General features: G+C 42.9%; 1 protein-coding gene and 1 long non-coding RNA gene across 2 annotated transcripts; one reads left to right on the top strand and one right to left on the bottom strand.

Annotated features, from left to right (window-relative positions):
- The first annotated feature begins 3,905 nt into the window (after nucleotides 1-3,905).
- Nucleotides 3,906-14,875, top strand: LOC129819713 (zinc finger and SCAN domain-containing protein 20-like). Its single transcript, XM_055876244.1, has 8 exons — nucleotides 3,906-4,493; nucleotides 8,582-8,784; nucleotides 9,402-9,506; nucleotides 9,588-9,680; nucleotides 11,204-11,314; nucleotides 11,461-11,584; nucleotides 12,145-13,080; nucleotides 13,213-14,875. Exons 1-8 carry the CDS (start codon nucleotides 4,244-4,246, stop codon nucleotides 14,640-14,642), a joined length of 3,252 nt encoding a protein of 1,083 aa, XP_055732219.1. The 5' UTR covers nucleotides 3,906-4,243; the 3' UTR covers nucleotides 14,643-14,875.
- Nucleotides 4,485-6,427, bottom strand: LOC129819720 (uncharacterized). The gene is made up of 3 exons (XR_008754111.1): nucleotides 6,065-6,427; nucleotides 5,781-5,871; nucleotides 4,485-5,632 (listed from the first exon to the last, which is right to left on the bottom strand). It is a non-coding gene; the product is annotated as an uncharacterized LOC129819720 (long non-coding RNA).
- Nucleotides 14,876-16,508: the final 1,633 nt, after the last annotated feature.

Here is a 16,508-nt window from a genome sequence, read left to right as displayed (position 1 = left end):
GTCTCACTCGCTCTCAGAGAGGGTGGAAATGGACATTGATGAAGCACGCTCACATAGCCAGTCTATAGCCACATGTGGACCCAGAAAAGAAAGCAACACTTTGATAGAGCAAGATAATGCAGAGAATGAGCTGGGGATGAGTTTGGACACGGTTAAGAAAGCAGTGGAAATGACGGATAGATGGAACGAAGAATGGGGAGAGAAGAACTATGAGGAGAGACTGCAACATCAGTTGGCTTATAATGTTTTAAAGGTAGAGATTGTAGATGGAGAAGACGTGTCCTCAACGTCATCGATAACAGCTGACAATGTCGGACGGACCTGGTCTCCGGAGGAGATAAAGGTGCTAATCTCCATATGGTCAAACAAACAGATTCTTCAGAAGTTTGAGCAAAGTTATAGAAAAAAAACATGTGTACAGCAACATTTCAAAGCAGCTGAAGGACCTTGGTTTTAAAAGGACTTGGAAGAAGTGTCAAGTTACAATAGAGGACATGAAGAACAGCGACAGACAAACACTGAGGACCCCTAGCAGTAGTGGCATTCCTAATATGCCTGGTTCCAAGGAAACTGTCAAGGTTTCAGATGGAGTCATGTCTTCAGATCAGGATGAAGGGCCTTCTGTGGATGTCGAGTCGGAGCATCTAAATGAGGAAATGGTTTCTAGAAAGGGGAAACTCAAGACACTCACCGGAGAGCAAACAGAAGAAAGAAAGGGCCATGAGGTGTTTCACAGTCCTCAAAGTCACAGTATGAATATTGGAAGAAAAAAACACTGTTACCAACAGGTGATTGACGACGTGTGATTTAGACCTTAAGCGCATAGTGCTGCTCACCCAACTTGATGACAATGTTCTGATGACGGGATGACAATGTTCTGATGACATTTCTCCAAAAAGTACAATCTTTGTCCCCATGTGCAGTTGCAAACCGTAGTCTGGCTTTTTTAATGGCGGTTTTGGAGCAGTGGCTTCTTCCTTGCTGAGCGGCATAGAAGTCTACATTTTATTTTGTGAGGTCTTGGCTGGTTTCTTTTAATTTTCCCATGATGTCAAGCAAAAAGGCACTGAGTTTGAAGGTAGGCCTTGAAATACATCCACAGGTACAGCTCCAATTGACTCAAATGATGTCAATTAGCTTATCAGAAGCTTCTAAAGCCATGACATAATTTTCTGGAATTTTCCAAGCTGTTTAAAGGCACAGTCAATTTAGTGTATGGAAACTCCTGACCCACTGGAATTGTGATACAGGGAATTATAAGTGAAATAATATGTCTGTGAACAATTGTTGGAAAAATGACTTGTCATGCACAAAGTAGATGTCCTAACCGACTTGCCAAAACTATAGTTTGTTAACAAGAAATTTGTGGAGTGGTTGAAAAACGAGTTTTAATGACTCCAACCTAAGTGTATGTAAACTTCCGACTTCAACTGTATCTCTCTGTAGTTTTCTCCGTTAGTCTTTCCCATAAAACATAGAACCACAGACCCTGCCGCTGAAAAACATCCCCACAGCGTGATGTTTCCTCCAGACGTGACGCTTGGCATTCAGGCCAAAGAGTTCAGCCTTGGTTTCATCAGACCAGAGAATCTTGTTTCTCATGGTCTGAGAGTCTTTTAGGTGAATTTGGGAAAATCCAAGCGGGCAGTCGTGCCTTTTACTGAGGAGTGGCTTCCGGCTGGCCACTACCATAAAGGCCTGATTGGTGGAGTGCTGCAAAGATGGTTGTCCTTCTGGAAGGTTCTCCCATCTCCACAGAGGAATTCTGGAACTCTGTCAGAGTGACCATCGGGTTCTTGGTCACCTCCCTGACCGAGGCCCTTCTCCCCCGATTGCTCAGTTTGGCCAGGCGACCAGCTCTAGGAAGAGTCTTGGTGGTTCCAAACTTCTTCCATTTAAGAATAATGGAGGCCACTGTGTTCTTGGGGACCTTCAATGCTGCAGAAATGTTTTGGTACCCATCCCCAGATCTGTGCCTCGACACAATCCTATCTCGGAGCTCTACAGACAATTCCTTTGACCGCATGGCTCGGTTTTTGCTCTGACATGCACTCTCAACTGTGGTACCATATATGGACAGGTCTGTGCCTTTCCAAATCATGTTCAATCAATTTAATTTACTAAAGGTGGACTCCAATCAAGTTGTAGAAACACCTCAAGGATGATCAATGGAAACAGGATGCACCTGAGCTCAATTTCAAGTCTCATAGCAAAAGGTCTGAATACTTATGTAAATAAGTTATTTCTGTTTTACATTTTTTTTTGTAAATTTGCAACAATTTCTAAACCTGTTTTCGCTTTATCGTTATGGGGTATTGTGTGTAGATTGATGAGGATAAATAAATAATTGTATCAATTTTACAATAAGACTAACGTTATAAAATGTGGAAAAAGTCAAGGGGTCTGAATACTTTCCGAATGCACAATATACAACAATACAGCAGTTTGTTAATATCAAAAGTGTCACTACCGCAACAAAATACAATACTGTATCGATATTAACCAGTTTTGTATCAGTATTGACCATTTCAGGTGTGGCAATTTCTGCCTATTTTCCACTTTTCCAAATCAATAGATGCACAATCCGAAAATCATATGATACAATCCAGAATATCCGAATGTGTATATAATTGAGAAATGATACATGTACGGTTTTGACACTTCTTGACCACATTTAGATTTTCAGAGTTTAGCTCATTCTCAAGCAGAGGCACACATATAGATAAAGAGATAAAGAATGATGAGATAATGAGATAAAGAATCTCAGCTCAGTGACCATAAGGTCAGTTGATCCTCTTAAAGGGGTAGTGCAGTCCAAAACGTGATTTTCCTGTGGTTTATATATACTGTATATGTTTCTACAGTAGGAGGGTGGAATAATACTGAACTTGTGAAAAGTATAATGCCCTTTTAGTGTAAGAGCTGTTTAAAAAGACCGCCTGAAAGGTCTTGTTTTGCAAGGCAGCGGGTTTGGACATATAAGTTAACAGACCAATAACAAAGAGAGGTTGCCCACCTGCCAATAATAGCTATACATCAGATTACATGTCCCTCCCATTAGGCTCCAATTAAACACAAGAATGGAGCTATATACAGGGAGTACCAGTACCAGATCCATGTGCAGAGGTACGAGGTATTTGAGGTAGATATGTACATGAAGTCAGGGTAAAGTGACTACGCATCAGGATAGATAATAATACGAGAAATAAAAAACAGCAGCAAATGAGTGTAATGTGTGTTTGTGTTGTATGGGTGTGTTTGTGTGTGGGAGTGTCAATGTAGTGTGTATGTGTGAATATCAAGTCTAGTCTAGTAAGTGTGCATAGGATCAGTACAAGATAGTCAGAGCAAATAGTTTGTGTACCATTAATTGACTATATAGCAGTATGGCTATTTAGCAGTCTTATGGCTTGGGGTTAGAAGTTGTCCTGGAGCCTGTTGGTCCAAGGGCCGACGCTCTGGGACCATAGCCGCAGGAAGTAGTTTGGGGGTGCTGCAACTTTTTTTCTGCCTGCACTACATATGGCTATATCGGTCCGATAATACAGGACTAGTAAAGGCCCACTGCACTACTGCAGCACCCCTACTTCCTGTGGCTATGTGCCGGAAGGTAGCAGAGTGAACAGTGTATGGCTTGGGTGGATTCTTCTGCAATTGTTCGGTCCTCCCTCTGACATTGAGGTCCTGGATGTCAGGGAGCTCGGCCCCGGTGACACACCTCTGTGTCAAGGTTTTCAGAAGGCACTCCAGAGTATTTTTCAAAGTACATAATATACATAAAATGTGGAGCAGAAATGCTTCTCGGTAATGTGGAATTATGTCAGACATCACCTGTTCTATAGAATACATTTACTATGATTGGATTGATACTATCTACTTGGCTGTTTTACAGAGAAATAGTCAACAGATGCTGTCCTTCGGCAAGTCAGTTTGTATTCCATTCGTTCTATTTCCTAACATCTTTCCATATAGCAATATTCAGATACGCAGGACGACTTCAAAGAGGACCACCTGGAACTCGACCATTGCTTCTTGTAGATGACGTCATGTTTGGAATTAGCCCACTTTGGGCGACCAAAGGTATTGAATTTAGCTACTACCACTGATATTAACCATGTGCTAACTTACTAGATTCTGTAGGCTACTATCAACAACTAGACCAGACGATGTCGAATGGCCATGGTCGCCGGAGGAGACAAAGGCGCTGATCTCCGTATGGTCAGACGAACAGAATATTCTGAAAATGGAGCAAACGTGTAGAAACAAACATGTTTACAGGGAAATTTCGGAGCGGCTAAATGACCTTGGTGTCAAACGGACGTGGAAGCAGTGCCAAAATAAGATGAAGGCCTTGAAGTTTAAATACAGACAAACACGCAGAGACCCAAGCAGTAGTGACCGAACAAGCTTTCCATTATTTTCTGAACTGGACGAATTTCTCGCCGCCATGCCTGATATGACTGAGTCCAAAGAGACTGGCGACGAGGAAGATGGTAAGCAAAGGTTAAATGTGAAGTTTTCAGGGACACACCATCATCGCTAATTGTTTTCTTGAACTATGTATGGATGTTAATGACAAAAAAATGGAGTAATATTATTTTATATTTCATCACGATTTTCAAGAGTTTTGTTGTCGCCGGGTAACGTTAAGTGTCTGCATTATAGTGTGTGAGCGATGTCACAATTTAGGCCAGTATTTGGGTGGGTATAATTTGTAAAACGTTCCAACAGGAATCTGTTCCAAAAACTTCTAAATTCCCAGGTTGCCAACAAACAACACATACAAAGTAGCTTGATCAATTCACCTAGCTAACTAGTTGCCGAATAGGCATCAACTCACCACGTAGATTATTCTTAATGTTTGTCCAGAGTGAGGACAGAAATGTTTAGGAATAAACGTGGCGAGTGAAAAACGTAATTCAATAGCCCACTCACTTCCCGGTATCTTATTCTGCCGCCAGAACGTTACAACTTTGTATTTACGAAGTTTTTTGGAACGTTCCACAAATTATACCCACCCTTGTCACTAGGTCAGAATGGAAATTCGTCCTCGGCCTTTCCCAACACCCCAAACACACACGTTAAAGGTCCAATACAGCCGTTTTTTTTAAATCTAAATATCAAAGTGCCTGGATTAGGACCTGTGCCTCTTCTTGTGTTAGGTAGTAGAGTCATCCCCGACCCATGTTGTAGAGCAGGGGCGTCAAACTCATTCCACGGAGGGCCTAGTGTCTGCAGGTTTTTGGTTTTTCCTTTCAATAAAGCCCTAGACAACCAGGTGTGGGGAGTTCCTAACTAATTAGTGATGTTAATTCATCAATCAAGTACAAGGGAGGAGCGAAAACCCGCAGACACTCGGCCCTCCGTGGAATGAGTTTGACACCTGTGTTGTAGAGCATGAACCTGCAGTAGCGACTTACTGCTTTGATGTTTGCGTGAACAACAGGGTGTTGTCCAGGTTCTTTGCACTCTGGGTGGGGGACACTGTGGAGTTGTCAACCATGATAGAGAGGTCTTGAAGAGGGCAGGGCTTCCCCAAGAGGAAGAGCAGCTCCATCTTGTTGAGATTGAGGTGGGTGTCCCACATCCAAGCTGAGATATCTTCCAGGCACGCAGAGATGCCTGTTGCCACCTGGGTGTTAGAAGGGGGAGGGGGGGGGGGGGGGGGACAGTGTCATCCGCATAGCAATGAATGGAGAGACCGTGTGAAAATATGACTGAGCCAAGTGACTTGGTGTATAGAGAGAAGAGGAGAGGGCCTAGAACCAAGCCCTGGTCACCTGATAGGAGCGGCCTGCCATGTAGGATGCAATCAAAGAGCCTGAGACGCCCAGCCCTGGTGGTCCACAGTGTCAAAGTCAGCGGATAAATCTAAGAGGATGAGAACAGGAGAGAGAGTCAGCTTTGGCAGTGCTGAGAGCCTCCGTGACACAGAGTCTCCGGTTGAGTGACTCGTCTTGACGTTTGACTGGTTCCGGTCAAGAAGATTGTTCTGAGAGAGAGATAGCGAGAGAGTTGGTCAGAGAAAGTAAAGTGTTTTGGAAAGAAAATAAAGAAGGGATACCTGTCTGTAGTTTAAGTCAGAGGAGTCGAGTGTGGGTTTCGTGAGGAGCGGATGTCGTGTCAACCTTTTCAAAGGGATTGACCATGTCGTCCGCAGAAAGGGGGGGGGGGGGTTAAGGAAAGAGGAGAAGATGGAAAATAGTATCCAAGGGTTAGAGGCAGAAGCTTGACATTTTGTGATAGAAAGTGGCTTTGGCAATGGATACAGAGGAAGAGAAGCTAGAGAGGAGGGAGTGAAAGGATGACCGGTCCTCCGTAAGTTGAGTTTTCCTCCATTTTCGCTCAGCTGCCAACCGCCCTGTTCTGTAAGCTCGCAATGAGTCACTCAGCCACAGAGCAGGAGGGGAGGGCCAAGTCGGCTGGGAGGAAAGGGGACAGTGCAAGCAGTGGAGGCTGGTGGGAGGAGCTGTAGGAGGAGGGGCTCATTGTATTGGCTGGAATGGAATAAAAGGAACGGAGTCAAGCACGTGGTTTCCATATGTTTGATACCGGTCCATTTTTTCCATTCCAGCCAATACAATGAGCCCATCCCCCTATAGCTCCTCCCACCAGTCTCCACTGAGTGCGAGTCATAGGAAAGGGAGGGGAGTAGGGTGGAAGAGGTAGAATCAGGATACAGGAGGGAGAAGGATTTACCAGAAGGTAGATATGATAGAATAGAAGAGGAGAGAGTAGTGGGAGAGAGAGAGCAAAGATTGTGACAGTGCATTACCATCTGGGTATCTGGGGGGTGTTTGCAGTGAGATTAGTAGGCAAGCAGTATTGATTAGGATTAGTATTGATTCTGATTAGGAACCCAAGCAGTATTGCCTGCCTTGTGAGTGGGAAGAGACTGGGAAAGGGTGAGGTCAAAAGAGGCAAGGATGGGAAAGAGCATTGAAATAAGTTAATTGGAGGCAGACGTCGGGAGGTTGAAGTCGCCGAGTACGAAGAGCGGTGAGCCATTGTCAAGAAATGAGTATATCAAGGTGACCTTAAATTCCATCCCACCAAAACAGGCCGAAATTTCAGGTGTTATTTTCAAACAGCTTTTACACTAAAGGGCATTATCATAATTGTCACAGTATTATTCCAACCTCATAGTGTGGAAATATACACTGAGGATACAAAACATTAAGAACACTTGCTCTTTCCATGACAGACTGACCAGGTGAAAGCTATGATCCCTAAATGATGTCACTTGTTTAATCCACTTTTTGGGGGTTTAAGCCTTGTGACAATGGAGACATGGATTGTGTATGTGGGCAAGACAAAAGATTGAAGTGCCTTTGAACGGGGTATGGTAGTAGGTGCCAGGCGCTTCGGTTTGTGTCAAGAACTGCAACGCTGCTGGGTTTTTCACACTCAACAGTTTCCCGTGTGTATCAAGAATGGTCCACCAATATTAGGAAGGTGTTCTTAACGTTTGGTATACTGATATATACTGAACAAAAATATAAATGCAACATGCAACAATTTCATGAGATTTACTGTGTTTTCCCCCACAAATGTGCTTCATTACAGACAGCAATACTCCTCAGTTTCATAAGCTGTCTGTGGTTACACACCGTCTGTGGTTGTGAGCCGGTTGGAAGTACTGACAAATTCTCTAAAATGAAGTTGGAGGTGGCATATGGTAGAGAAATGAACATTCAATTATCTGGCAACAGCTCTGGTGGACATCCCTGCAGTCAGCATGCCAATTGCACGTTCCCTCAAAACATCTGTGGCGTTGTGTGACACTGCACATTTTAGAGTGGCCTTATTGCCCCCAGCACAAGGTGCACCTGTGTAATGTTCATGCTGTTTAATCATCTTCTTGATAGTGCCTTGCTCAAGAACACAACAGCAGGGCCCAGTTTTTCAAAACTGTAGTTTTAGAAATCGAATTGGATATTAAATGTTAGAATTGGGTATTTCAACACAGAAAAATGTGATGCTGATTCTCGGAATAGGGATTCATGTTTGTTTGGTAATCCAATCTGACCTTTTATTCAGGAATAAATGTTGTTTTTGCATTTTTCAAAACCCAAAGGCTGTGATTAGGATTGTTTTGATGCCGTTAATCTTGATCCCGCTGGAAGGGTGGCCACAGCATGGATTTAGAAAGTTGAAAGGCACCACAAGCAAGATATTTTCAATTTTACTAAGGTGGGGAGGTTTAAAAAAAACTTTCATCTGAAAACCAAAGCTTCATTATGTTAAATTGACTGCAGTATAGGTACAGTATGTGGTCAATTGTTATATTGAGAAGTATCAAATAAAGGCATGTACTTACATGTAAGTGGAACGCAGGCTCTATTTAAACTCCAAAAATCTCAGTTACCTATAGTCATGTAGGCTCAAGTCTGTTTCACTATGAAAGTGGAGAAGTAGTTGGTCTATATAACCTGTCCAGTAGTAAATCTCTAGGCTACTGCCACCCACATTTAGCTAGCCAGCAACAAAACACCAGGATGTGTGAGATCTGCTCATCTGTACGCTGCAATTTCAAAAAGTGTGACCTGGAACGTCAACAAGGTGTTTTCTTTCCTACCAGGTCGTCCTCTTCCTCTGTCGTCTCTGCGTCTTCTGGTTCCTCCACTGCGGCTGGTGTCCGCAGCTCTATGGCAAGTTGTTCAGCGCAGAGACACAATGGACTACGGGTTGGTGGAGGAGTTTGTGACCACTGTGTTGGAGATAACCCCCAATCTGATGAGTTACAGAGAGAAAGTCCAGCTCGTCATGGGGCTGCGAGCACAGGTGAGGAATTAAGAGGGGTGTGGTTGAGGTAGGAAATTGGGTGACATTGTGTTGTCAAAATCCCCCTACAGACTGAAATCGATGTTCGTTTCGTCCTCTACAGTAAGGGCCCTGACAACCATACCATATTTGTATTACTAAGTGGAGGTATGCCATATAAGTGATTTACAATGGGTTTTGCAGGAGGCGGGGGCACTAGTCTCACATGGCCAATCATATTAGCTGCACACTCTGATCATACCGTCTGTTGTCAAGGTCTGGATGGCTAGGCGCAGGAGAAGGACTAGTCGGATAAATCATTTTATCAAATAACAACATTAATTGTTGCAAGACACTAAACAGAAGCTTTCTATGCTGTATTGTATTGACGTCTTAATTCGTTTTGATTTAGCTCGCACGCTAGGTGCCCATGCTAGCCAAACAGCTGTGGTCTTCTCAATGAAAATAAGCGCCTTGTGGGCGTAGCCAATATGACGACGGAGTGACGTGGCTTCTCGTAATACAGGCTTCGGCTGTACTTTAGTATATACCACCGACTGTAACATTCCTATATCGTACTCACTGCCAGATTGGTTTGCGTCCAAAATGTTTCAGTGTTACCTGTTTGTTGTTGACAGCTGGTTCTGGAGTTGTGTCGCTCTGATCATTCAGCCGACCCGGAGACCATCCAGCCACACCTGAGCAGGATGAGGACCTGCATCATCACTCATAGAGAAAAGGAGGTGAGTGCCACTCTGGGATCAAGACTTGTAACTCTGCCGGCCAGGTGAATTTACTAACTGTGTTATGTATACTTGCTGTAGATAGATACAGAGGTGGAGGCATCAGAGTCAAACTTCTTGGAACTTGTCCAAACTCTTCTCGATGACCCACTTGAGAGGGAACACTTCTTCCAGGTTGGTGTGAGAACAGTATTTCTAAAACAGACATTCAAATCAAGGAGGTAAACTGAACAGCAGTGTGTGTATGCACAATCTTGTCCTCATTCTGAATGGTGTGGCTGTTGAACAAGTTGAGGCGACTAAATTACTTGGCGTTACCTTAGATAGTAAACTGTCATGGTCAAAACATATAGATTCAGTGGTTGTAAAGATGGGGAGAGGTCTGTCCATAATAAAGAGATGCTCTGCTTTTTTGACACCACACTCCAAAAAGCAAGTCCTGCAGGCGCTAGTTTTGTCTTAACGTGATTATTGTCCAGTCATATGGTCAACTGCTGCAAAGAAAGACCTAGTTAAGCTGCAGCTGTCCCAGAACAGAACGGTACGTCTTAGGTACGTCAGAGGGCTGATATAAATACTATTCATGCCAGTCTCTCTTGGCTAAGAGTTGAGGAGAGACTGACTGAATCACTTGTGTTGAAAGTTCACGTTAACGTATTCAACAGCACTGACACGCACACAGTTACCCCACCAGACATGCCACCAGGTGTCTTTTCACACTCCCCAAATCCAGAACAAATTCAGGAAAGCCGTTATTGCGTGGAACTCCCCTTCCATCTCATTGCTTAAATGAAAAGCAAACCTGGTTAAAAAACCCCAGCTAAAGCAACACCTCGCGGCTCAGCGCCTCTCCCCTATTTGACCTAGATAGATTGTGTGTATATATTGATATGTAGGCTACATGTGCTGTTTTTAGATGTATGTAGTTTTGTCCTTGACCTGTTCTTGTCTATTAATGTTCTGTATTATGTCACGTTTCAACAGCTAATGAGGATCCTAATAAAATACCAAAATACAGAAAATGATATTCCATTGAAATCCTCATCACTACTCTCAGTACTGCCGGATCTCAACTTGTATGCGTTAGCTAATATTGAGTTGACGTTGTTAGGTTCTGAAACGGAGTTAAAAACTCCAACGGACAACTAGGAAAAAGCTCAAACCAAGTTTATTCACCCACTGGGTCATACAGCTGCAAAGACACGGTATGATTACAGGAGCACATGTATTTATAACCTTCAACTCTTTGCACGTCTAGACAGCCAATGCATCTCCGTTGCTAGGCAGGAACTTAACTGGGTGCTCTCACTGCCTGACGCTAGAACCTTCGTGGGCGTGGAAGTGTATGTATGTGAGAGGACTGTAGTAGGAGAGTTGTGGTGGGCCCCTCGGCCCCCCCCCCCCCCGAGGTTTCTTCTCACTTCATCAGTTGACTTGACCTCGAGACGCAATCGTCGCTCCTCCCTAGTTCTGCAGCTGGCCTGCCTTATCAGAGACTTAACGATTTCCCTTTGCCTCCCTCCTTAGAAACAAGAAGTTCAATCAATAAGTTCTAGTATGGAAACATGAAGAAGTATATTTCAAGCTAGAATCCAACAATGTATAGCTACTAATGATGTCAATAGGATGCCTCACTCAATTAAGAATGCATTTCATCTGTTGTACACCACTCAGATGCACTTTAATGTGTCTTCTAGGAAGTTTTTCCAGAAGAATTTGGCCCCGTGTATGACACGGCACTGCAGACTCTGATGTGGGAGTTCCTCTCCAGGCTGGAGAAACTGCTCCCAACACCAACATTTCAACAGGTATGAGCAATTTGGGAAGAGCCAGCGGTGTCAACTTTGGCCGGTTTGAATGGATGTTGTCATATTGCTGAGTGTACCATACGTTCTTGTTGTTATTTGGTCAATTGAATTTGTTGCACATTTTAAAACCACCTCCCCGTTCTCAGACTGCATCCTGGCTGAGACCTGCCCCCTCTATGCTGAACGAGTGTGCACAGTCTGTGACTCAACCTCAGCCTTTGAAGACTCTCCTCCAGCACCACAGATGCCATGGCCATTTGTTCGCTAATGGTAGACTTTTTTTCCCCCAGCTTTGTTTTCATAACAGTAGAAAATACATGTTTTGTAACATTTGAAATCATGTTTGTAACCACCTGCTCAGAGACGAAGAAGCCTGTTACACTGGACGTGTAACGTTTGCAGAGCGTGAGATGTTCCTGGTGTTTGAAAGGAAACCTGGGCGTAAGCAGCGTGGCTCTGCATTCATTTACACTTAATATATTATTTTCAAGATATCGATTTGGTAAAGAGCTGAGGCATGGGGCTGGAAAGATTAAATCATTCATATTCCTAAACAGAGCTGTGGATGCAAGGACTGACCATCCGTGATACCAAAATAGTTCTAACCATGTTTTGAGGCTATACAGTGTTTTTACAATTTACGTTGTTTACAAACAATCTTATATTTTGGCGTTCTGATGGGGTACGACAGTTGAACTAAGCTCATGAAGCATTTATAAGTTATATTCTTCAAGAATCAAAGGGTATATAATGAATTTAAAGGTAAAAACCAAAAACATGTAGCAATCACAATAAGACATTTTATTGTTCTCTCTTTTCCACTATTTCAGCTCATTCATCTTGTGCTGATGATCGCATCCTCTCTTCACTGTCTCACACGTTTCCACCCTCAGAGAGAGCCACATGCGCACCCAGAAAAGAGAGGGACACTTTGATAGAGCAAGATAATGCAGAGAAGGAGCTGGGGATGAGTTTGGACACGGTTCACAAGGCAGTGGAAATGACGGATAGAAGGAACGAAGAATGGGGAGAGAAGAACTATGAGGAGAGACTGCAACATCAGTTGGCTTATAATGTTTTACAGGTCGAGATTGTAGATGGAGAAGACGTGTCCTCAACGTCATCGACAACAGCCGACAATGTCGGACAGACCTGGACCCCAAAGGAAACGGAAGCGCTGATCTCTGTATGGTCAAAGAAACAGATTCTTCAGGAGATGGAACGAAGTTACAGAAAAAAACATGTGTACAGCGACATTTCAAAGCAGATAAAGGACCTTGGCGTCAAAAGGACTTGGAAGCAGTGTCAAACAAAGATAAAGGACATGAAGTTCAGCTACAGACAAACACTAAGGAACCCAAGCAGTAGTGGCCGAGTCACCTGTCCGTTCTTTTCTGAACTGCACACATTTCTCGCCGCCACACCTGATGCAACTGATATCCAGTTGCCTGAGTCGAAGGAAACCGTCAAGGTTTCAGATCCAGAAGTCATGTTCTCAGATCAGGGTGACGGGCCTTCTGTGGATGTCAAGTTAGAGAATCTACACGAGGAAATGGCTTCCAGAAAAGAGACACACAAGACACTCACCGGAATGAAAACCGAAGCGAGGAAAGGGGATGAGGCTGTTCACAGCCCTCAAAGTGACAGCAGGGTGAAAATGGGAAGAATATCCCACCGTTGCGAACAGATGGTTGAAGACAAGTCAGATTTGGACCTTCAGCCCGTAGTGATGTTGACGCAACTTGATGAAACCCTTCTGATGCCAGGTGAGTAAAACATTTGATGTATCACTTAAAACAATATATTCATTTATGGGTGTTTTACGTGTGTAGAAAATGAATTCCAAGTCTCAAGTTAGGGGTGAGTGACTACCCTCTGTATCCTCCTCTCAACACCAGGTGGTGATCCTCGTCCTGTTTCCCATACCACAGGGCAGTCTTCTAAAAGAAGCAAACGTGCCAAAATATGCTCCTTTTGTGGGAAGAGTTTTCTTGAAGCAAAAGATTTGACGACACACATGAGAACTCACACTGAGCAGAGCCCTCACCAGTGCACCCAGTGTGGCGAAGGCTTTGAAAATCCGGACGACTTACAAAAACATTGGCAGAATGATTGTGAGGAGATGATGAAACAGGAGATCAATGAACACCGGCATGGAAAGGACAGGATCTCAGGAGAGTCCAGTAATGCAAGTACTGATCCAAAAACATGCCATCTATGCCATGAGACTTTTGAATTTCAGTATGTGTTGAAAAATTGCCTTATTGTATTTCACAAAGGCAAAAGCCTTTATAAGTGTCCTCTGTGTATGAAGGGTTTTGGGTTCCTCAGTGATTTGAAGAAAGACCAGAGTAACAAAAGAGGTTGTCCTACAAGTGAAGCCGTCAAAAAAAGGAAGGAGTTGGGGTCAAATGAAAATGTTGTCGGACTGAACTCGACCCCCAACAAGTGCCCTGACGTCTTCAAGTGCTCCTTTTGTGAAGAGATCTTTTCTCGGTGCATGGACCTGAAGAGCCACTACAGTCGGGCTCATCAATTTACGGGACCGTTCCCCTGCCCTTCTTGTCAGACAACTTTTGTTTCGTTAACTGAGCTGCGCTTACATCAGAGAAATGAGTCCACTCCTTACCAATGCTCTTTGTGCCAGCGATCATTCTTATCACTCGATAAGCTGACAGTTCATGAGAGAATTCACACAGGGGAGAAACCGTACCTCTGTGCTGAGTGTGGAAAAGGTTTCAGGGATGCAAAAACCCTGGAAGAACACTCTAAGATTCATATTGAGGGAGAACTCCACACCTGCTCCCATTGTGGGAAAAGTTTCAAGCGAAAAGAGCTATTGAAACAGCACATGTTAAATCACAAAGATGCCGCTTTCATCTGCCCAGACTGTGGGAAGAAGTTTTTTCGGTTGGTATGGTTAAGAAGGCATATGTTAATCCACACTGGCGAGAGACCGTTCCTCTGTGATCTCTGCGGGAAGGGTTTCAAATCTACAGTTGAATTGAGGTTGCACACCCGGACACACACTGGAGAACGGCCGTTCAAGTGTCCAGAATGTGGAAGAAGTTTTAAGCAGAAGTGTCATCTGCAGATACATCGGCGGACACACACAGGGGAGCGGCCGTATCCGTGCACCGTGTGCGATAAACGCTTTTATGTCAGCAAAGATAGAAAACGACATATGCTCATCCATACTGGAGAGAAGCCGTTCAAATGTCAAGTATGTGGCATGGCTTTCAACCGTAAAGGGCATTTGAGGGTACACCAACAAACCAAGAGGTGTTCATATAGGCACACAAGTCCCCTGCATAGCACATCATTATAATAAGTGGTTTCCTGACTGACAGAACTGGACCTGATTCTTTAAGCCACATTTTAAGATGTGCGTCCCATCAAGTAATAATATGAAGCTAAGAAAAAGTATTCGTTTACAAAGTGACACAATATAAACCACGGAGTACTAGCCTATGTTAGTTTTTTGTTACAATGATGGATTTTGTAAAAAACTTCAAGGACGTGTTATGTATGTGACTGTTATTAAATTGTTTTTTAAAGGCATGGGCACAGTGTGGTTATTTTAGTTGTTAGTTGGGTCATTCCTAGTCTGCGGTGCTTTTTGGACCTAATTTTTGGAGGGAAAGTATCTTTAGAATACAACAACAAAAAATCTATCAGAAAAAGGACATGTTTGACTTTATGAAAAACATATTAGCAAAGCACAGGCACTTAAATGTTTAGGTGCATTTTCCAACCGGTTAGGTGCATAATCCTAACAGGGTCAACATAACTGGAAATTTGAAGCCTAAATTAGCCATAGCTCTGTGAGTGAGCAAGATTGAGATAGCATAATGGTGAACACTTGAACTGGATTTTAACTTCCCTGTCAAAACGTTTGAACACTTTGAGGAATTTGAGTGAGACATACAGAATAACAACATGGAAAAATAGATAAATGTTTATAAATTTAGCTTTGCACCATTGTTTTCCCACCAAAGAAAGTATGACACTTCCTGAATAGAGAGAAATAGTAAATATTGGTGTCTTTTTGTAGGCACTAACTAACACATGGCTCGTTGGATAAAGCCTATGGGGAAATGAATGGCGTCTTTTGTAGGGTTTTTGGATAAACGCTGAAAATAAGGTCTGTGGTAAACACAGGCTCTGGAGATCTGACTCGTTCTTGTTCTGAGATAATCTTCGTCAGCTAACTAGACTTTGAGGTTTGAAACATTTATGTAATAATAAACAAAACGTATATAAGATCTCCTAAGCCTGTGTTAACCTCCGACCTTATTATCGGCCTTTAACCCAAAACCTTATTCTTTCCTCATTTTAATTTTCCCCGTAGGAATGTCTGAACGAACTAGAGGTAACTCATTTCCGCTTTAAAGGACTACAAGCTGGCAAGCTCTATGTGGTTGCATTGTAGGAAGGGGCTGTTTTAAAGGACCATTACAACAAAATAACAGGGTGGGAAGTGACATCAGGGACACACAGAAAACCTTAAATAAAATAATAAATACAATAATCATGAAAAAAACTTTTTGAAAAGAGAGAAATGAACTAGGACTATAAAATAATAAAGAAAGCGTTTAAATATTTGATGGGTTCTATTTCTCATGGGCGTTGATGGATAACACTCGAGTTCATGGTAAAAAACACCTAGATCCACTGAACAAAAGTGTGCAAAATGCATAAAATTCCCTTTCAAAATCCAAATTTGTGTTTTTAAGGTAAGACACTTGACCTTTAAATTTAAAGCTTTTTGGAATCAACATTTTACACTAAATAAGAAGTGATATTTCCCGGGAACAGAAAAAGCACTACATTGTAGGAATGACCCTGATGGTTTTGGCCGCATTTCAGAGCGCCTGCATTTCAGTCATATTGCACAGATTATCAGACTCGAGTCATATCGATTGGGTGCTTGAATTGTTCGACACCACCTCAACATCCATTTTTTGGGTGACTGAAATAAAATGATAATAAAGGATTGTGTTTCTTGTTATTGGGAGGAGGGGGAGTATGATTCAATGGTTTATGATCAAATTCAATGTTAAAGTCCATTTTCAGCTATTCAACACATTTTGCTATGAGTAGAGAAAATATTGTAGTTTAAAGCTACTTTCCTGGAACACTGCACAATTTGCTATGTGGTGAAGAGAAACATTTGCAATTTTAAAACTAATTT

This window comes from Salvelinus fontinalis, chromosome 22 (assembly GCF_029448725.1).
Source record: "Salvelinus fontinalis isolate EN_2023a chromosome 22, ASM2944872v1, whole genome shotgun sequence".
Taxonomy (NCBI): domain Eukaryota; kingdom Metazoa; phylum Chordata; class Actinopteri; order Salmoniformes; family Salmonidae; genus Salvelinus; species Salvelinus fontinalis.
Note: the sequence above shows the minus strand (reverse complement) of the source record. Positions and strands in the feature narration are given on the sequence as shown.